This window comes from Pristiophorus japonicus, chromosome 19 (genome assembly GCF_044704955.1).
Source record: "Pristiophorus japonicus isolate sPriJap1 chromosome 19, sPriJap1.hap1, whole genome shotgun sequence".
NCBI classification, from domain to species: Eukaryota; Metazoa; Chordata; class Chondrichthyes; family Pristiophoridae; genus Pristiophorus; species Pristiophorus japonicus.
This window is the reverse complement of record NC_091995.1, coordinates 49,023,723-49,047,206: the sequence shown is the minus strand read 5'-3', so window position 1 is coordinate 49,047,206 and position 23,484 is coordinate 49,023,723. Positions and strand designations below refer to the sequence as shown.

At 41.8% G+C, this 23,484-nt stretch overlaps 1 protein-coding gene across 1 annotated transcript; it reads left to right on the top strand.

Moving 5' to 3' along the window:
- Nucleotides 1–2,562: 2,562 nt before the first annotated feature.
- On the top strand, nt 2,563–11,447 carry LOC139230449 (probable G-protein coupled receptor 139). Its single transcript, XM_070862279.1, has 2 exons — nt 2,563–2,632; nt 10,546–11,447. The coding sequence occupies exons 1-2, from the start codon at nt 2,563–2,565 to the stop codon at nt 11,445–11,447; spliced, it is 972 nt and encodes a 323-aa protein (XP_070718380.1).
- The last annotated feature ends 12,037 nt before the right edge of the window (nt 11,448–23,484 follow it).

Here is a 23,484-nt window from a genome sequence, read left to right as displayed (position 1 = left end):
ATCTTGAGCCAGAAGCGCCGAGAGAATGATCCATATCGACCTCCTCCTCAGGTTCCTACCATTGCAGATGCCAGTCTTCAAACAATTAGGTCCATTCCATATGATATCAAGAAAAGGCTGAGCGCACTGCAAAGGTTATGGGCCCCGACAACATCCAGGCTTCGTGCTGAAGAATTGTGCTCCAGAACTAGCTCACCTTTAGCCACACTTTTCCAGTACAGCTATAACACTGGCATCTATCCAACAATGTGGAAAATTGTCAATTAATGCCCCATCGGACTACTCTCAATCATCAGCAAAGTGATGGAAGGTGACATCAACAGTGTTATCAAGCGGCACTTACTCACCAATAATCTGCTCACGGATGCCCAGTTTGGGTTCTGTCCAGACCACTTGACTCCAGATCTCATTATAGTCTTGGTGCAAACATGGACAGAAGAGGTGAATTCTAGAGGTGAGGTGAGAGTGACAGCGCTTGACATCAGGGCAGCACTTGACCGAGGGTAGCACCAAGGAGCCCTAGTACAACTGAAGTCAATGGGAATCAGGGGGAAAACTCTCCACTGGCTGAAGTCATACCTAGCACAGAAAAAGATGGTTGTGATGGTTGGAGGTCAATCATCACAGCCCCAGGACATCACTGCAGGAGTTCCTCAGGGCAGTGTCCTAGGCCCTACTATCTTCAGCTGCTTCATCAATGACCATCCCTCAATCATAAGATCAGAAGTGGTGATGTTCACTAATAACTACATAGTGTTCAGTTCCATTCCCAACTCCTCAGATAATGGAGCAGTCAATGTCCGCAAGCAACAAGACCATGGACGACATTCAGGCTTGGGCTGATAAGTGGCAAGTAACATTCGTACCACACAAGTGCCAGACAGTGACTATGTCCAACAAGTGAGAGTTTAAGCACCACCCCTTGACATTCAATGGGATTACCATCGCCGAACCCCCACCATCAACAACCTGGGGGTCACAATTGACCATAAACGTAACGGGACTAGCCACATAATCACTGTGGCAAAAATTGCAGGTCGGAAGCTGTGTATTCTGCGATGGGTGTCTCATCTCCTGCCTCCCCAAAGCCTTTCCACCATCTACAACGAGCAAGTCAGGAGTGTGATAGAATACTCTCCACTTGCCTGGATTAGTGCAGCTCCAATAACACTCAAGAAGCTCAACACCATTCAGAACAAAGCAGCCCGCTTGATTGGCAGCCCATCCACCACCTTGAACATTCACTCTCTCCATCATCGACGTCCCGTGGCTGCAGGGTGCATCATCGACAATGCTTGTCAGGCAGCACCTCCAAAACCTGCGACCTATACCACCTAGAAGGACAAGGGCAGCAGGCACATGGGAATACCATCACCTCCAAGTTCCTCTCCAAGTCACACACCATTCTGACTTGGAAGTATATCGCCATTCCTTCATCATCACTTGCTCAAAGTTATGGAACTCTCTCCCGAACAGGACTGTGGGAGAACCTTCACCACAAGCTCTCAGCAGTTCAGGAAGGCGGCTCACCACCACCTTCGCAAGGGCAATTAGGGTGGGCTATAATGCTGGCCTTGTCAGCGACACCCACAGCCCAGGAACGAATAAAAATAATGTATTGTTGCCTCTTTCAATAAAAGATGATCTAATTCATCCCCAATCAGAGACATTAAAATCACTGTACGTCAATCCATGTGTATTAACATTACAACCAGGCTATCCTCTCCAAAACAAAGCCAGTTACTTTTCTCTTTAATTAATTTTCAAACACAGGCACGGTCAAAGACAAAGAAAACCCCATAAAGATTATATGATGTATATTTTTATACAGACTGATGGTCTGCACAGTTAACATCATCATTACTGTGGGAACAATGGAATTTAATGAAATTTCATGATCATATATGACTAAGCATTTTAGAGGGTTTATGCAAATAACATTCAAGTGGACAAATGTTCATCTAGCCATTTATTCCTCTTTAGCTCCATGTAAGGTATGTTAATACCTCCAGAAATCTAACATTTCTGCATATCTGTGGGGCTGCTCAATAGTACACAACGGATTATATCACTTTCTGTTTGTACCTCAATACGCTTCGGTCTCACCTGTAGTATTCAGGTGCCTTAATATAAATGAAATATATTATAGATTGAAGAAAATAAAGTACATTCTTTATGTAACTAAGATCTAGAGAATGCTACTCCATCACACTTATACACAGTTATTCCATTAAATGCTTTGCATTAATCTATATATAAATATCCTCAGCTTTATGAGTCTTCTACCATTACTGCAGGAATGGAGATGTCGAAATAATGTTTTTGGAACTGTTGTTGAGAATAATATTCTTGACTCCTTACTCTTTCACAATATGTTTGCAAAATCTACCTGATCAGTAGCAGTGAATATGACTCTCCTTAATCTGTTTGTTGAAATGACAGTACCTAATGAGAATTATTGTGTAATGTTCATGTGTCACTTGAGGTTTCTGTCAGATATAAATAAGAGCAGAGTTTCTGCCTGTCCACAACATTAACTGGCAACGTCACTTATCTGCGAATATGGGAAAGCCGGTAATCATACAGATAGAAAACATTTATTATCCGATTCTTGCAATAGTTGGTGTTCCTGGTAAGCTACTTATAATCAGTTAATGCTCATCTTTAACAGTGTCTCACTGTGTCACTGTTCCTGTTTTCGCTGTAATGATATTACCTGTCTGTTTTGATGTGTTTTATTTGCAGACTATAATTACCAGCATCAAAGAAATAACTCAAAATGATACAAGTTTCTGTGATGTTGTTAATGTAACAACCAGATAGGAAGCTCAATTTACTCTGACTGTTTACACTCAGCAATTCAGTAGGAACGTCTCGGCTTTGATAGAGAGTTTTGTTGTTTTATGTCTGGTCCAACTATTATTATCGAATCGTGTAACCAAACCAGCAATTGTTAAAGGGATTCCTGCAGGCTGCTCAAGAAAAGGGTGAGGAATTTGTTGTTATATATTCATGAGTAAAGGAGAAATAGAAGAGATCGTTCAGCATCTACAAAAACACTCTGGCATAATGTTGCCGTAATGAAACCTCCCTGGGATTGCATCCTGTCCGCAGACCTAACCAGCTGCCAGATCAGTGTGGGCGCTGACTGAATCCCTTCACTTCCCAGCTGGGAGCTGCTCCAGGTGCCCTACTGGTGCTGCAGCTTGCCAGCAGCTTGCAAACTAGGTTGGAAGCCGAGCCTCAGGCACTGAACGTGGTCTTTGTCAGCAGCGCGAGTCGGGCTCGGAGGGAATGGGCCACTCATTTTACACCCAGTCTGATGCTCATTTTCATTGAGGTCAATTGAGAGGGAAATAGGGTGCATTGTAAAGCAGACTGCCTGTGCGCCATGAGCTCATTTTACTCTGCTGGTGAAGACCAATTTCATCCCAAAATCTGGTATCTCTTGCGTGGAACTATTTTAGATGCAACTCGAATTTTCCAGTGTATTGATACCATAACTATACACTTTCATATCTATTCTGATCTTTACCATCTGGTCATTTTGAATCACTTTGGTGGAACGCAATTTGGTGTGGAGGAAGTGAATGAAAATGTAATTTGTGCACATCGAGCCGCCAATTCGTGGTCGCCAGTTTTACCCCACTGTGCAAGACCACTTTGACGAGCATTGTTCGGAATCGGGACTGCGGGCAATGAGTTTTGTCACTGCTACTGACCATGGAAATCTGTGGGAGTATGTGTTGATGCCAATCAATGACATCGATCTCAGGCAACTACTCGGTAATAGAGATTTTAGAGCATTGAAGTGCTTGATTCTGAAACCGTGCGATATATTGTGTTGGTTTAAGCTGGAGTCATTTATTGCAAAGCAAAATGAGACAAGTGCTACTTGTCCAGCTACTGCTGCATTGCTGTAATTCTAATCCAAGTGGTGATTTCTCCGGTAACCATGGGATAGATTTCATTCTTTACAACCGGGATGTTCTGCATTGCCTGGACCAAGCAAAGCAAAATGAGACAAGTGCTACTAAAGCATAACATGCTGGAAATACTCAGCAGACCAGGCAGCATCTGTGGAGAGAGAAACACAGTTAGCGTCTGGGGTCAATAACTTTTCGACAGACCCTTCTCATCTGCTGAAAGATTAACATTGTTCTTCGCTCCACAGATGCTGCCTGACCTGCTGAGTATTTCCAGCACTTTTTGTTTTTATTCCAGATTTCCAGCCTCCGCAGTGTTTACTTTTGTGATACTTTAGTGCTGCTGCTGCACTGTTGTAATCCTAAATACAACTGGTGATATTTCCAGTAACCATGGGATGGATTGTACTCTTTACTTCCGGGGTGTTCTGCATCACCTGAACCAATCACAAGGCCAAATTCTCTGCCGAGGATAGCCTTCCCTAAATACAGAGGATTGTTCTCCATTACTATCAATGGAAGAAATTCGGGTGGGTTCTGTTAATGCCTGCGGTCATAACTGCCAGATTTTCCTTTCTACACACAGGGGTAGAACGGTTCGATCGTATCTGCTCCTCACTCCTCCTCTGATATTCAGTTCCATTGATTTCAATACAACTCAAGTTCAAGCGCGGCACATAACAGGTGGCCATTGCACTACCTCCTGTTCAGCGCTACTGCCCAAAACTAATTTCTACCCCACAGAATCGGCCGATGTTTAATGCCCAGATAACAAAGACTACAATTTATCCCAAGATTCCTGTACATGGTAGAAGTAGAGTAAGTCCAATAGAATGTCCACTGGTCTTGTCCACATATCCCACCACTGCTTCGATAGAAGACCTTGGTAATTCGCGACAAACCGTATGAAGAGTTGAATTTACCACAGGAGATTGGCCGATCGCTCCTCATTCATTGTATTCAATAGTATTATTGCACCCCTGCTGCAGGGTTCATTTCCACCTTCAGCAATGTGATGTAGGTTGGGCAGGGTTTAAAATGGACTGATCGCCTGTTCTTCACATTATGGGGTGAAAGTGAAATTGTCCCTCTTTGCTGGTCCTAACGACCCATCGATAAATTGTTCAAATCAATAATAGACTTTAATACATCTCTGGGAGTTTTTCAAACATTTATTGTTAACAAAAACGGGGGATAGAGAAATTCCCCATCACACATCAAGCACAAACAGAGGGTAGGTAAACTGCAATATGGGATAAGATGTCCATACAGTCACACTGATTTCCAATGCGATGGTTGTACAAGATACAATTCCCAAAGCTTACGTTTTCACTGTTGACAGAGATTTGGTTTTGAGATAAAACCGATTGCTTTTTACATTAATCGGCTCAGGCTGGACTCTAAAGAACCATTTTTATGTCGCGAAATGTGGGATAATAACTGGAAACGTTGCTCTGTTTCTCTCTCCACAGAAGCTGCCCGACCTGCTGAGAATTTTAAGCATGTTCTGCTTTTATTTCGGATCTGCTGCATCCACAATGGTTTGCTTTTGACAATAATTATACCTGGATTGAAATGCATAGCTAGAAATACATTTAGAATACTTGTTCAGAAAGTATTTAAGGAGGGTTACTTACATAGCAGCAGCTGTCTGTGGTTAGAAGTACTTGGGCAGTTTACAGAGAAACATAGAAACATAGAAAACACGTGCAGGAGCAGGCCATTCGGCCCATCGAGCCTGCACCACCATTCAATTCAATACCCCATTCCTGCCTTCTCTTCATACCCCTTGATCCCTTTAACCGTAAGGGCCATATCTAACTCCCTTTTCAATATATCCAACAAACTGGACTCAACAACTTTCTGTGGTAGAGGATTCCAGAGGTTCACAACTCTCTGTGTGAAAAAGTTTCTCCTCATCTCGGTCCGATATGGCTTACCCCTTATTCTTAGACTGTGACCCCAGGCTCTGGACTTCCCCAACATCGGGAACATTTTACCCGCATCTAACCTGTCCAATCCCATCAGAATGTTATATGTTTCTATGAGATCACCTCTCATTCTTCTAAATTCCAGTGAAAATAAGCCTAGTCGATCCAATCTTTCTTCATGTGTCAGGCCTGCCATCCCGGGAATCAGTCTGGTAAACCATCGCTGCTCTTCCTCAAAAGCAAGAATGTCCTTCCTCAGATTAGGAGACCAACACTGAACACAATGTTCCAAGTGAGGCCTCACCAAGGCCCTGTACAACTGCAGTAAGAGTTCTCTGCTCCTATATTCAAATCCCCTAGCTATGAAGGCTTACATGCCATTTGCCTTCTTCACCGCCTGCTGTACCTGCATGCCAACTTTCAATGACTGATGTACATGACACCCAGGTCTCGTTGCAGCTCCCCTTTTTCTAATCTGTCACCATGCAGATAATAATCTGCCTTCCTGTTTTTGCCACCAAAGTGGATAACCTCACATTTATCCACATTATGCTACATCTGCATGCATTTGCCCACTCCCTAACCTGTCCAAGTCACCCTGCAGCTTCTTCGCATCCTCCTCGTAGTTCACACTGCCACCCAGCTTATTGTCATCTGCAAACTTGGGGAGATATTACATTCAATTCCTTCACCTAAATCATATATATATTGTAAATAGGTATGCTCCCAGCACTTAACCTTGTGGTACCCCACTAGTCACTGCCTGCCATTTTGAAAAGGACCCGTTTATTCCTACTCTTTGCTTCCGGTCTGCCAATCAATTCTTTATCCACGTCAATACATTACCCCCAATACCATGTGCCTTAATGTTGCACACCAATCTCTTGTGTGGGACCTTGTCAAAAGCCATTTGAAAGTCCAAATACACCACATCCATTGGTTCTCCCTTGTCCACTCTACCTGTTACATCCTCACAAAATTCGAGAAGATATGTCAAGCTTGATTTCCCTTTCAATAATCCATGCTGACTTGGACCGAACCTGTCACTGCTTTCCAAATGCGCTGCTATTACATCTTTAATAATTGATTCCAGCATTTTCCCCACTCGTGATGTCAGGCTAACCAGTCTATAATTGCCTGTTTTCTCACTGCCTCCTTTTTTAAAAGGTGGGGTTACATTAGCTACCCTCCAATCCATAGGAACTGATCCAGAGTCCATGGAATGTCAGAAAATGACCTTCAATGCATCCACTATTTCTAAGGCCACTTCCTTAAGTACTCTGGGATGCAGACTATCAGGCCCTGGGGATTTATCGGCCTTCAATCCCATCAATTACCCCTACACCATTTCCTGACTAATAAGAATTTCCCTCAGTTCTCTCAGTTCCTCCTTCTCGCTAGACCCTCGGTCCCCTAGTACTTTCGGGAGTTTAATCATCCAGAATTGCACGGGCTCCCTGTTATCAGCCGCTCCCAATATTCAGATCCATTGGTCTAAGGAACTGGACATGGAGCAAGCAGATAATATGTGACCCGCGCATTATTACCCAAGACAACCTGGTCATGTTTGCAAAGCAGTAATTCTTTCCAGATCCCCGTTTGATATTATTAGCTACTGCGCATTATTAATAAGCTAAATTTCAACTGCGTTTGAAATGTTTGCATCTGAGCCATACCAATGTCCACTTTCTAACAATTACCGGTACATCAGTTATTGAAGGTTGGCATGCAGGTACAGCAGGCAGTTAAGAAAGCAAATGGCATGTTGGCCTTCATAGCGAGGGGATTTGAGTACAGGGGCAGGGAGGTGTTGCTACAGTTGTACAGGGCCTTGGTGAGGCCACACCTGGAGTATTGTGTACAGTTTTGGTCTCCTAACTTGAGGAAGGACATTCTTGCTATTGAGGGAGTGCAGCGAAGATTCACCAGACTGATTCCTGGGATGGTGGGACTGACCTATCAAGAAAGATTGGATCAACTGGGCTTGTATTCACTGGAGTTCAGCAGAATGAGAGGGGATCTCATAGAAACGTTTAAAATTCTGATGGGTTTAGACAGGTTAGATGCAGGTAGAATGTTTCCAATGTTGGGGAAGTCCAGAACCAGGGGTCACAGTCTAAGGATAAGGGTTAAGCCATTTAGGACCGAGATGAGGAGAAACTTCTTCACCCAGAGAGTGGTGAACCTGTGGAATTCGTTACCACAGAAAGTAGTTGAGGCCAATTCACTAAATATATTCAAAAGGGAGTTAGATGAAGTCCTTGCTACTAGGGGGATCAAGGGGTATGGCGAGAAAGCAGGAAGGGGGTACTGAAGTTGCATGTTCAGCCATGAACTCATTGAATGGCGGTGCAGGCTAGAAGGGCTGAATGGCCTACTCCTGCACCTATTTTCTATGTTTCTATGTTTCTATATTTCCAAAATTCCCTTTGCCCCATGCTCAGGCCCCAGTATCACATGTCATTTAACTGGCTGCTTCGATTTATGGGATCGGAATGGTACATAATTGGTTTTCATAATAACTTTCATTATATTATTCACATAAAACAATGTATCACTGAGAAATCTTCCTTTGCTGGTTATTTGCTGAGAAAATGCAAGGGTAGGATGCCTTATAGAAATTTTCACCTGTTTCCAGAAAACTAAACGATTGAATATTGCAGTCAGAATCCTGTTATCAGATTAAAACCTATATTGCCTGATCAGTGATGAGTAGATAGAGGGTTGATTTTCAATCTGGCGTTTGGCTAAAACTGGATTTGTGGATTCAGCAGCAGAATAATATCAATTGTTGGATCCTCAATGGCACATTACAGCAGGAAATGCAGATAGAATTCATACGCCCATGACATGTATTGATGATCAGGGATAAGCAGACCAACCGCAATTTTGCTTTTTTGTGCCAAGCAGGACATTTATTTCTGATAAGTTAATGGAAATAAAAATCTGACGGATTCTATTTCGGTCGTCAGTTGGAAAAGTCAATTTTTGGTTCAGTGTAAAGTTAAAAATGCAGCCATGTCATTTCTGCATTTGAAGAATTTCAGGATAAGTTAATGACATGTCTCCATAAAGAAATGTATCTTTTCAGGTTTACAAGTATTATTCACTAGATTGGGAGAAATAAAGAGAGATATTTGTGATATAAGAAATAAACCATGAATTTCACATTCATGTTTAAACAAGGGGGCAGACAAAAGGCAGGCAACTATAGACCAGTTAGTTTAACAACTGTAGTGGGGAAAATGCTTGAAACTATCATTAAGGAAGAAATAGCGGGACATCTAGATAGGAATAGTGCAAACAAGCAGACGCAGCATGGATTCGTGAAGGGGACATCATGTTTGACTAATTTACTGGAATTCTTTGACGATATAACGAGCATGGTGGATAGAGGTGTACCGATGGATGTGGTGTATTTAGATTTTCAAAAGGCATTCGATAAGGTGCCACACAAAAGGTTACTGCAGAAAATAAAGGTACGTGGAGTCAGAGGAAATGTATTAGCATGGGTCGAGAATTGGCTGGCTAACTGAAAGCAGAGTCGGGATAAATGGGTCTTTTTCGGGTTAGAAATCGGTGGTTAGTGGTGTGCCACAGGGATCGGTGCTGGGACCACAACTGTTTACAATATCCATAGATGACCTGGAAGAGGGGACAGAGTGTAGTGCAACAAAATTTGCAGATGACACAAAGATTAGTGGGAAAGCGGGTTGTGTAGAGGACACAGAGAGGCTGCAAAGAGATTTAGATAGGTTAAGCGAATGGGCTAAGGTTTGGCAGATGGAATATAATGTCGGAAAGTGTCAGGTCATCCACCTTGGGAAAAAAAACAGTAAAAGAGAATATTATTTGAATGGGGAGAAATTACAACATGCTACGGTGCAGAGGGACCTGGGGGTCCTTGTGCATGAATCCCCAAAAGTTAGTTTGCAGGTGCAGCAGGTAATCAGGAAGGCGAATGGAATGTTGGCCTTCATTGCGAGAGGGATGGAGTACAAAAGCAGGGAGGTCCTTCTGCAACTGTATAGAGTATTGGTGAGGCCGCACCTGGAGGACTGCGTGCAGTTTTGGTCACCTCACTTCAGGAAGGATATACTAGCTTTGGAGGGGGTACAGAGACGATTCACTAGGCTGATTCTGAGATGAGGGGGTTACCTTATGATGATAGATTGAGTAGACTGGGTATTTACTCGTTGGAGTTCAGAAAGATGAGGGGTGATCTTATAGAAACATTTAAAATAATGAAAGGGATAGACAAGATAGAGGCAGAGAGGTTGTTTCCACTGGTCGGGGAGACTAGAACTAGGGGGGCACAGCCTCAAAATACTGGGGAGCCAATTTAAAACCGAGTTGAGAAGGAATTTCTTCTCCCAGAGGGTTGTGAATCTGTGGAATTCTCTGCCCAAGGAAGCAGTTGAGGTTAGCTCATTGAATGTATTCAAGTCACAGATAGATAGATTTTTAACCAATAAGGGAATTAAGGTTACGGGGAGAGGGCGGGTAAGTGGAGCTGAGTCCACAGCCAGATCAGCCATGATCTTGTTGAATGGCGGAGCAGGCTCGAGGGGCGAGATGGCCTACGCCTGTTCCTAATTCTTATGCTCTTATGTTGTTATAAATAAATCTCCACTGACCATCCTGTCAGAGTAAGAGAGTTGGTAATTTAATTTTCCCTTTTTTTGCAGCTAATTTGATAACCATCTTCATTCTCTCCCGTGGAAAGTGTGGTCTCTCCAAATGCTTCACCCGTTACCTGGTGGCCATGGCAGCGGCCGATCTAATGTTCCTGATATTTGATGTAATTCTGTTTGAGATTAAAGATGCTTATTTCCCATATTCATTCCTGAACTTTACTCCCATTTGTAGTCTCATTATCACCTTGCTTTTTATTTTCAGTGATTGCTCTGTCTGGCTAACTGTGGCTTTCACATTTGATCGATTTATCGCTATTTGTTACCAAACGTTGCGAACAAAATATTGCACCGAAAAAACTGTGACTCTGGTGATAACAGTGGTGTGTTTATTTAGCATTTTAGAAAATGTTCCATTATACTTTGTTTTTGAACCACGGGAAATAATTGACAATGTACCATGGTCCTGCTCTGTAAAATCGAGCTTCTACACCTTACCGATGTGGGTAGCATTTTTGTGGTTGGAAACTATTTTATCCCCAATTGTACCGTTTGTGTTGATCGTGCTACTCAATGCCATGACCATCAGGCACATTGTGCTGGCCAATAGAGTGAGGAGTAGTCTCCGAGGAAACAAGGTTCAGAATCCCACTGATCCAGAGGTGGAGAACAGAAGGAAATCCATAATTTTACTGCTCGCCATCTCAGGCAGTTTTATACTATTATGGATGGTAAATGTAATAGTTTTCATATGTGTGCAATTTGTAGATGCTCAATTTTTGGATGCAAATTACACTGACTCATTCACCATTGCAGAACAATCCGGTTATATGCTGAGTTGTTTGAGTGCTTGCACAAACACGTTTATTTATGCAGTATCCCAGAACAAATTCAGAGAGGAATTGAAGATTGTGATTAAGCATCCCCTGGCTCTCATTACAAATTTAATCAAATAATTTAAATGGCTTTACAGAACTAAAATGCATTTGCAACACTCGGAAGCAAAAAGAAGTCGCTCAATTGACATCTACAAACAGGAATCTCTAAAGAAAATGGAAGCTGCCATCTGTTCCCCACATTAGATGTCATGTTGCAGGAGACCAACGATGCTTCCAATATCATTAACTTTTGCTGACAATGTAAAACAGGGTATATCAGATCGGAACAAACATATAACAATATTTCAGATCCCAAATAAAATTAATTAGACAAACATATCTGTTGCTTTTTACTGGTCTGATCAAACTGGTTTTCTGACCATATCCTTCACCCCTACTCCTATCAATAACACATGTAGTTAACTGTGGAAACAGCCATCTATTCCCATTAATGTATTAATATTTCAATTGATCCCCCGGGCGTATGATTCTTTCATCAGTGAAAAGGTCCTTCCTGATCTGCCATTTTGTTCCCAAGTTGCCAATTTACAACTTTAGTTCACAATTTATATTAACGATTTAGACTTTGGAATCAAAAACATAATTTCAGGACACCAAATTGTGGGGAGAGTTTTGGAAATACTATGGGGAAGTGCAAGAAATTACGAGAAGTCATTATTCAACTTGCCGAATTGGCATACAAGTGGCAAATTATTGGAAGGTAGATACGTCTGAGGTATCACATTTTGGTAAGAAGAATTAGGAGGTTGCATTTTATTTGGAAATAATAATCTAAATGGGGTAGGGGAGAAAAGGGACCAGACAGTACACATGCACAAATCATATCGGAGAGGAAAGCAGAGAAGATTTCCCACAATAATTGAAGGAAGCTGAGACAGATTATAATGGCTGAATTCGCTGCCCTGACTGTGATCAGCTACCCCAGGTCCAACTGGGGATATACCTTTTTGGAACAAGTTTGAAGAGGACTTTTGGAATGTTTATGTGAATAGCATTCATGTCGCACAAAGTGAACAATCCAACTTTTATATACAAAACTAGCAGCTCTTCCCATCACCCGCCCAACACCCCCTCACAATCGCAGCATCTGGTGCTGTGCGAATATTACTCCTTTGGAAGAGCAGTCTGAGTATACATCATCAATTTAACATAAATGACACCACAATTCATAGTTGAACCAATGGTTAAATATCCAAAAAGATGGCAGACATGAGGGCACTCTGTTATATTTCTAAAACAACTCGGCTTCAGGCAGGACTATTTTCCAATGACCCATTTATCTGTGAACATTCTTCGATCTAACGGACACCACGGAGCATCCTTATTGAGGTTATATAGCCTATTAATTAAAACATAAATATTATGATGCACCTATTATGGCGCCTTTCTACTGCTATTACACGCAATTATTTCATCAAATGCCTTCCATGAACCTATGATGGAATTACATCAGCTTTAGGGTCTGTATATTTGTTTTAAAAATATTTATTTAAAAGTATTATCAAAGTCATATTTTAGATTATTTTTTGAATGTGAAACAGCTACTCCCTGATCAGTTTGTTCAAATGGCTTTAAATGACTTTCAAATGCCAATGGTGCAATCTTTTTTTATCATAAGACCATAAGAGTATAAGTAATAGGAACAGGAGTAGGCCTTTTGGCTCCTCGAGCCTGATCTGCCATTCAATAGGATCATGGCTGACCTTATCTTGGCCTCAACTCCACTTCCTTGCCCGCTCCCCAAAACAATTAACTCCCTTATTGCTCAAAAATGTGTCGATCTCCACCTTATATATATTCAATGACCCAGCCTCCACTGCTCTCTGGGTCAGAGAATTCCAAATATTCACAATGCTCTGAGAGAAGGAATTCCTCCTCATCTCCATTTTAAAAGGGCGACCCCTTATTCTGAATCTATGCTCCACGAATGGAAGCATCCTCCCTGCATTTACACTGTCAAGCCCCCTCAGAATCTTATATTTTTCAACAAGATCAGCTCTCATTCTTCGAAACTTCAATGAGTAAAGGTCCAACCTGCTCAAACTTTCTTCATATTTCAACCCTTTCAACTCAGGAATCAACCCTGTGAACCTTCTCTGAACTGTAGAAGTACATCCCTCCTTAAATGCGGCGATGGAAACTGTACGCAGTACTCCAGGTGTGGACTCACCAATGCCCTGTACACTTGTAGCAGGACTTCACTAATTGCATGCTGCATCCTCATTGCGAACATTCAATTTGCCTTCCTAATTACTTGCTGTACCTGTATTCTAACGTTTTGTGTTTCATGTACAATGACCACTAGATCCCTCTGTACCACAGTATTTTGAAATCTCTCCCCATTTAAATAATAATTGTTTTTTTTATTTTTCCGACCAAAGTGGATAACCACACAGTTTCCCACATTATACTCCATCTGACAACTTTCTGCCCACTCACTGAGCCTATCTATATCCCTTTGCAGATTCTTTGCGTCCTCCTCACAACGTGCTTTCTCACCTATTTTGTATCAACAGCAAATTTGGATACATTACGCTCGATCGCTTCTTCCAAGTCATTAAAAAAGATTGCAAATAGTTGAGGCCGCAGAACTGATCTCTGTGGCAGCCCACTGGTTACAGTTTTCGAACCTGTAAATAACCCATTAGTCCCGACTCCCTGTTTTCTGTTAGTTAGCCAATCTACCCCCAACCCCGTGAGCCCTTATTTTGGCCAGTAACCTTTTATGTCATCATCATCATAGGCATCATCGAAATCGAGGATGACTTGCTTCCACTCTAAAAGTGAGTTGTCAGGTGACTGAGGAGTCCAATGCAGGACCTACAGTCTCTGTCACAGGTGGGGCAGACTGCGATTGAAGGAAGGTGTGGGTGGGGCGCCTGGGTTGATGCATGCTCCTTCCGCTGTCTATGATTGGTTTCTGCTTGCTCTCGGTGATGTGACTCGAGGTGCTCAGCATTCTACAGGATGCTCTTCCTCCACTTTGGGCAGTTGTAGGCCAGGGATTCCCAGGTGTTGATGGGGATGTTTCAATTTATCAAGTAGGCTTTCAGGGTGTCCTTGAAGCGTTTACTTTGCCCACCTGGGGCTCACTTACTGTGTCGAAGCTCCACATATAGTGCTTACTTTGGGTGTCTTGTGCTGGGCATGTGGACGACGTGTTCTGTCTAATGGAGCTGATCGAGCATGGTCAATGCTTTGATGCTGGGAATGTTGGCCTCAGCGAGAACACTGGCGTTGTTGTGTCTATCCTGGCAATGGATTTGCAGGATCTTGCAGAGCCAGCGCTGGTGGTACTTCTCCAACGTTTTAAGGTGACTACTGTATGTAGTTCACGTCTCAGAGCCATATGGGAGGGTGGGTATCACGATTAACCTGTAGACCATAGGCTTGGTGCCAGATTTGAGGTTCTGATCTTCATCAGGCGACCTTTATCGAATGCCTTCTGGAAATCTAAATACACGACATCTACTGGTTCCCCTTTATCCACTATGCTCGTTATATTTTCAACGAACTCCAGCAAATTTTTCAAACATGTTTTCGCTTTTCTAAAACCAGGCTGATGCTGCTTGACTGTATTTTGATTTTCTAAATGTCCTGCTATTATTTCCTCAATGAAGATCTCCAGCATTTTCCCAGTGACAGATTTTATTCTAAATGGTCTGCTGTTTGTTGCTTTATGTCCCCCTTCTCTCTTAAATAGGGGTTTCAAATTTTCAGTCTTCCAAACTGCTGGGAACTCTCCAGAATCCAGGGAATGTTGGTAGATCAGAACCAATGCATGCACTATATCTGCAGACACTCCTCTTAAGACCCTAGGATTCAGGCCATCATGTCCCGGGGACTTGAGCACCTTTAGTCCCATTAGTTTGCCCAGTACATTCTCTCTGGTGACATTGATTGTTTTAAGGTCCCCCTTCCCAATAGCCCCTTAATTATCAAATATTGGGATGCTTTTAGTGTCTTCTAACGTGGAGACTGATACAAAATATTTGTTGAAACCCTCTGCCATTTCCCTGTTTCCCATTATTAATTCCCCCGTCTCACCCTCTAATGGACCAACATTTACTTTAGCTACTCTCTTCCTTTTTATAATCATTTAGAAGCTCTTACTGTTTGTTTGTATATTACCTGTTAGTTTACTCTCATAATCTAGCTTCTCTCTCTGTCTTCATTTTTTTTTTAGTCGTCCTTTCCTAGTTTCTAAAAAAGTCCCAATCCTCTAGTTGTCCACTAATTATCACAACATTGTATGCTTTCGTTAATTTGATACCATCCTTCACTTCCTTAGTTAGTCACGGATGATTCATTTATCTCTTAGAGTCTTTCCTTCTCACTGTAATATATCTTTGCTGAGAGTTATGAAATATCTCCTTAAATGACTGCCACTGCTGATCTACCATCTTATCCTTTAATCTACTTTCGCAGTCCACTTTAGCCAACTCTGGCTTCATACCTTTGTCATTGCCCTTATTTAAGTTCAGGACACTGGTTTGAGAGGTAACTTTCTCACCCTCAATTTGAATTTGAAATTTTACCATGCTATGTTTACTCTTTCCAAGAGGACCCTTTACTATGACATCGTTAATTCATCTAGTCTCATTACATTTTACCTGATCTAAAATAATCTGCTCTCTGGTTGCTTCCACAATGTATTGTTCTAAAAAAACATCCCGAATACACTCTATGAACTCTTCCTCAAGGCTACCTTTGCCAATTTGACTTGTCTAATCATTATGAAAATTATAATCACCCATAGTTATTGCCATATCTATCTTACATGCCTCCATTATTTCTTGATTTATACTACTGTTAGTGGGCCTATATTCTCACCGCTGACCTTATTATTTATTATCTGATCTTTTGAGCCAACATAATTTCTCATTACTGCACTGATCTTATCCTTTATTAACAGAGCTATCCCATCTCCTTTTCATTTCTGACTATCCTTCCCAAATGTCAAATAACCCTGAATATTAAGTTACCAGCTTTGGTTACCTTGCTAACACATCTCTGTAATGACTATCAGATCACACCCATTTATTTCCAATTTGTATCGTCAACTCATCTAACTAGTTATGAATGCTCTGTGCATTCAGATAAAAAGTATGTAATTTTTTATTTTGACCATTTTTCCATTCTCTAACCCTACTTTCTGATAAAATCTCAGGTTTATACGCCCTGTCTGTCCCTGTCACATTGTGGTTATCATTACCCCTATCGCTACCCTGCATCATTGCCTTCTCCTTACTCTTTGACATTTTAAACTTCTGCTTACCTGATCCGTCCCCCCACCCACCCATTATTTAATTTAAAGCCCTATCTATAGCCATGGTTACTAGATTCGCCAGGATACTTGTCCCAGTGTGTTTCAAGTAAAGCCTGTGTCAGCGGAACAGCTCCCTCTTATCCCAGCACTAGTGCCAGTGACCCATGAATCGAAACCTATTTCACCCACACCAATCGTTTACCCACGTGTTCATCGGTCTTATGCTATTTAACATATCAATTGGGTTTTCTCTCAAGTGTCAATCAGATCTAATTTAGAAAGCCAAATATCTTTGTGTCCATAACACTGGCAGAGAGCATAACTTTGCATCGAAATTGGAACAGCTGGTAATAAACATACAGATATGAAACATATATGACCCTATTCTTGCCAATACATTCCACACTAAGTAAACTTGAAATCATCCAAAACTCAGCAGCCTGTGTACTAACCCGCACCAAGTCAAGATCACCCATGACCCCTGTGCTTTCTGACCGACATTGGCTCCCAGTTAAACAATGCCTCGATTTTAAAATTCTCATCCTTGTTTATAAATCACTCCATGGACTTCCTCCTCCTTATCTCGTAATCTTTTTCAGCCTCACAACCCAACAAGATGTCTGCGCTCCTCAAATTCTGGCCTCTTGAGCATCCATCATTATAACTGCTCAACCATCAATGGGCGTGCCTTCAGCTGCCTGGGCCTGAAGCTCTGGTACTCCCTTCCTAAACCTCTGTGCCTCTCTACCTCTCTTTCCTCCTTTAAGATGCTCGTTAAAACCTACCTCTTTAAACAAACTTTTGATCATCTGCCTTAATTTCGGCTGTTGTTCGGTGTCAAATTTATCTGTTTGTCTGTAACACTGTTGTGAAACACCTTGGAACGTGTTACTGCGTTAAAGGCGCAATATAAATAAATGTTATTATTAATTATTATTATGTTGGTGTGCAGAATAAGCCACTTACATTCACTGTATGTGTAATAGTATTAACTGTTTGTTTTAATCTGGTTGATGTGCAGACATTAATTATCGCCAGCAAATAAATAATGACAAGAAACCTCAATGTTTCTGACATATGTCTAACGTAGTAACTGGTTGGGCAGTTCAATTTGTTCTGAAGTTTTAAATTAAACGTTTTAGTGGGGTTGTTGTCTCATTTGTAGATAGTCTTTTTCTTTTCAGTCAGAGCCAAATATTAGCATTGTAGCTTTGTTCTGGTTGGTTAATATTACTGAAAAGTAGAAACTACCCATTCGGATAAGTTTGCGAGATCTGCCGGGAGAGGCGAACTGAATGTCCCAAGTTATGGCCGCTGATCAGAAGAGCCCCTCCAATCTTTGAAATTCTACCCAGTATATTATTGCTGGTAATAAAATCTGTGCTGTTTCTGCTTTCTTAGGTTTTAGTAAGACAAGGCTTTGATAAGTTAAACCAATAATAGACTTTACTCAACCTGTGGTCAGATCCTTTTTAATTATTGTTAATCTGGAAAACTGAACACAGGAATAATTCCGCATCACACATCAAAGTCTGCACATGCAAATGATAAATTGGAACTAATTGCTCAGTTCTGAATTGAAAGGCAGCTTGAAATATATATTGTTTTAAATAGTTGAAACACGACTTAATGGAGAGGAATATTGGGCATGGTGTAAAACCAACGTTCCAGCTATACTGTGAGAATCCTGCCCTGTCAGTTAGGTTAAAATTAGGCCACAGAGGCTTTGGAGTGAGAAGATAAAGGGTGCAGGAATTTTCATAACAATAATTGTCGACTGATCCTCTCAGGATAAGGAGAGTCAGTAATTTCAATTCCACCTTTTTGCAGCTAAATTGGTGACCATTGTGATTCTCATCTGCGGCGTTATAGTTTCTCCAATGCATCCCAGTTTACCTGGTGGCCATGGCTCCAGCGATCTACAGGTCCAGATACATGATGTAATAGTATATGAGATTCAAGATGATAATCGTCCACACTCGTTCTTGAAATAGACTCCCATTTGCTGTCTCAATCTTGCCCTATTTTTTATATCTTCTAATTGTTCTATACGATTAATTGGCACTTTCACTAATTTAAAAAGGTACAATGGAAACTTCAACTTTAGGAAAAAGTGAAAAAGAGGTGATTTCATATTGTGTGCCCATTATGCGCACCACCCAATTTTCCATTCCATTGACTTAAATGGAAACAAAATTAAGTGTGGTGCATTGAGGATGGCTGATTCAGTATCGTCCATTGTACTCTATCGCCGAAAGTTAACATTACCCCAGTTAAATGCCTCCCGAACAGAAGTACTTCAACAGAAATGACATAGGAACTCAGGAATCTCCTGTAGAATTGCTAAAACTCAGTGGAAGCATGTGGACCGAATTTTCATCTTTCTGCGCTCACTAGCCTGGTTTTCTGGTCAATTAAAATGAATAAATGTGGATGAGAGATCGAGAGTGTTCAAATGAACACTCTGGCTGTTCTATTTGAAGTTACAGATGGGATATCCACCATAAGACACAATTCAATACTGTAACGGCTACTGATGTAAGATAACTGGGTTAGTTACTTTGATTACAGGATATTCTGGGCTTTTCTTATTATTCAGTCAAGTAATTTACGGATTCTGCCCAACTCACTTTGCACGTGGAATTCGGGGTCTTCCATTTTATTAGAAACTCGTTTATCGACAAGCAACACGAAACAGAAAATTGGGGGAATGTTGATTTTCAGTCTGAAACAGATTATTTTCTACCCGCCAATTTTAGTTTTCATTGAAGTCAAGGAATGGAAAATGTGGCAGAGTATAAAATGGGCAGTCATTTGTCCTTTTCCTGTTCTCCCTTCCGCCCAAAATGACTGCACCTCACTAAAGTCCTTGTGGTAATTTGAACTTCTGAGGACAAAGTAAAATGAGTAATATCGAATTAGGGCTTTCCGAAAGGAGTACCTCAGGGACGTTTCCTGGGCATAACCATCGATAGCTGCTTCATGAATGACCTTCCCTCCATCATGTCAGAGTGGGGATGTTCGCTGATGAGAACGCAGTGTTCAGTTCCATTCGCAGCTCGTCAGATAATGAAACAGTGCATACCCGCATACAGCAGGACCAGGTCGACATTCAGGCTTGGGCTGACAAGTCGCAAATAATATTTGAGGCACACAAATGACAGGAATGACTATTCTCCAACAAGGGAGAGTCTAACCACTGCCACATGGCATTCAATGGTATTACTATCGTGTAATCCCCCACCATCAACATCCTGGGGGTCACATAAGCCAGAAACATAACTGGACAAACCACACAAATACTGTGGCTACAAGTGCAGGACAGAGGCAAAATATTCAGCTGTGAGTGTCTCACCACCTGACTTCCCAAAGCAATTATCTACAACAAGAAAGTCAGGAGTGTGATTAAACATAGGCTCCACTTGCCTGGATGAGTGCAGCTCCAACAATACTCAAGAAGCTCGACACCATCCAGGGCAAAGCATTGCACTTAAGTTGCACCCCTTCCACCACGTAAAATGTTCACTGCCTCCACCAACTACAGTGTGTAGTATCCACAAGGTGTACTGCAGCAACTCGGCAAGACTTCTTCAGAAGCACCGCCCAAACTCGCAACCTCTATCAGCTAGAATGACAAGGGCAGCAGGGATATGTGAACAGCATCACCTGTAAGGTCCCCTCCAAGTTACAGGCCATCGTGATTTGGAACTATATTGCTGTTCCTTCATCATCGCTGGATCAAAATCCTGGAACTTCTTTTGCAACAGCACTTCACCACACTGAGCACAACGGTTCAAGAAGGTGGCTCACCACGAACTTCTCAAGTGCAATTAGGGATGACATGTTGGCATTACCAGCGACGCCCACATTCCATGAATGAATGTAAAATACTGCTTATTTTCTAAAATGACCAGAGCTTCTGTTTGAAATGAGAGGCACTTCATCCTGAATAAGAACACATCGGCTTTAGCTTTTCTCTTCTGTGTTTTTCACGACTCGGAGCCTGAAAGGCATCTGGAAACAAAAACGTTTGACCTGTCACCTCAGTCATTATGAGAAGTAATTCCTTCGAAAGGGTTACTTCCTGTGAACATAATTTCAGGTCTTCAGCAAAAAACAGCCTTTGATAATCTCGTGAGCAATTCCCTATGAAGTGCCAATTGTGACTTGAGATTAGTTAGGTGGTACTGCTCGGGAAACTCAATATTTTATAGCCTACCCATAAGGGTTGTATTTCTGTCGTTGGAAACCATTTTATCCTGTTGGCTCCAAATCTTTTGATATTTTTGCTCCATGATTTAACAGTTAGCTACCTCGTACTGGGGAATAGAATAAGGTGTAAACTCTGAGGAAACAACAAGGCGAGCATCACACATACAGAGATGGAGAATCGAGGGAAATCCATCCTTTTTCTGCTGTCTATCTCTTATAGTTTTGTACTATTATTAATGTGACATTTCCTATAGTTGCTCCCTGTGTGGATGAGGAAAAGTACTGCAGGGAGGATAGTCAAAAGGACCATGGCACTGTAGTACAAGGGGCCTCCCAAGTGGTGGGAGAAGGAAGGAATGTGCTAGTGGTGGGGGGCAGCAGGGATATTCTTTCCTGCAACTGTGACAGGGAGTTGCGGAGTTTGAGTTGCCTGCCTGATGCCAGGATTAAGGATATCTCCTCGCGGCTGGAGAAGGAATTGGTGTGGGAGGGGGAGAGTCCACTTGTCGGTGTCCATGTAGGAAACAATGAGCTAGGTAGAACATAGAATGAGGTTCTGCTGAGGGAGTTTGATGAGATAGGGTCTAAATTAATAAGCAGAACTGCAAGTGTTATAATTACTTGATTACTACCTGAGCCATGTACAAATATGCATAGGGTTAAGCACATCAGAGAGTTAAATGCGTAGCTCATAGAGTGCTGTGTGAAGAAGAGGTATCAATTCATTTGGCACTGGCACCAGAACTGGAGAAAGAGGGAGCTGTTCTGTCGGGACTGGCCCCACTGAAACCGGGCTAGAACCAGCATCGTGAAACGAATAACTAGAGTTGTAGATAGTAAAATTTGGGGGACGGGTCAGGTAAGGGTAAATTTAGATATCTAAAGAGAAAGGTCAATGCAGTAGAGCAGTGTAGCGATTTGGGTAACAATAAGCAGAGTGTGACAGGAAGGTACAGAGAGTTTAATGGTAGCAGTGAAGCAGAGCAGGTCAAAGCAGGGAATAATGGTAGAAACATTAAACTAAAGGCTGTTTATCTGAATGCATGAAGCATCCGCAAATAGATCATGAAGTAGTGGCACACATAGAGATACAGGGGTTTGAGTAATAGTCGTTACAGAGACTTGGTTGCAAGGTGACCAAGATTGGGAACTAAATGTTCCAGTGTATTTGATGCTATGACAAGACAGGCAGAATGGTAAAGGAGGGCAGTAGGCCTGATAATAAAGGATGACACAAGGACAGTAGATCAGGAGGTAGAATCAGAATGGGTAGAGATAAGGAATAGCCAATGGCAGAAAACACTGGTGGGAGTAGTATATAGGCCTGATAACAGTAGTTATACTGTTGGACACAGTATTAATCAGGAAATAATAGGAGCTTGTAACACAGATAATGCTATAATTGTGCGGGACATTACTCTTATTATAGAATGGACAAATCAAAATGGCAAAGGTGGTCTTGAGGACGAGTTCATAGAAGACATTCGAGACAGTTTCCTAGAAAAGTACGTCATGGAACCAACCAGGGAAAAGGTTATTTTAGATCTTGTATTGTGCAATAAGACAGGGTTAATTAGCAATCTCACAGTAAAGTATCCTCTGGGGCAGAGTGATCATCATTGTATAAAATTTCACGTTACATTTGAGAGTGACATGCCTTGGTCCGAAACCAGAGTCTTAAATTTAAATTAAGCCAATTATATAGGTATGAAGGGCGAGTTGTCTAAGGTAGATTGGAAAATAGATTAAACCTATGGCAATAGACAAGCTGTGGCGAGCATTTAAAGAAATATTTCATAATTTTCAACAAAAATACATTGCATTGAGAAACAGAAACTCCACAGGAAAAGTGATCCCCATTGCACACGAAAGAAGTTAAAGATAGCATTAGATTGAAACATAGAAACATAGAAACATAGAAAATAGGTGCAGGAGTAGGCCATTTGGCCCTTCGAGCCTGCACCACCATTCAATAAGATCATGGATGATCATTCACCTTAGTATCCCTTTCCTGCCTTCTCTTCATTCCTCTTGATCCCTTTAGCCATAAGAGCCATATCCAACTCCCTCTTGAATATATCCAACGGACTGGCATCAACAACTCTCTGCAGAAGAGAATTCCACAGGTTAACAACTCTCTGAGTGAAGAAGTTTCTCCTCATCTCTGTCCTAATGGCTTACCCCTTATCCTTAGATCATGACCCCTGGTTCTGGACTCCCCCAATATCGGGAACATTCTTTCTGCTTCAAACCTGTCCAGTCCCATCAGAATTGTATATGTTTCTATGAGATTGCCTTTCATTCTTCTAAATTGCAGTGAATACATGCCCAATCGATCCAGTCTCTCCTCATATGTCAGTCCTGCCATCCCGGGCATTATCTGGTGAACCTTTGCTGCATTTGCTCTAAAGCAAGAATGTCCTTCCTCAGATTAGGAGACCAAAACTGAACACAATATTCCAGGTGAGGCTCCACAAAGCCCTGTACAGATGCAGCAAGACCTCCCTGCTCCTATACTCAAATCCTCGAGCTATGAAGGCCAACATGCCATTTGCCTTCTTCACCACCTGCTGTACCTGCATGTCAACCTTCAATGACTGATGTACTATGACA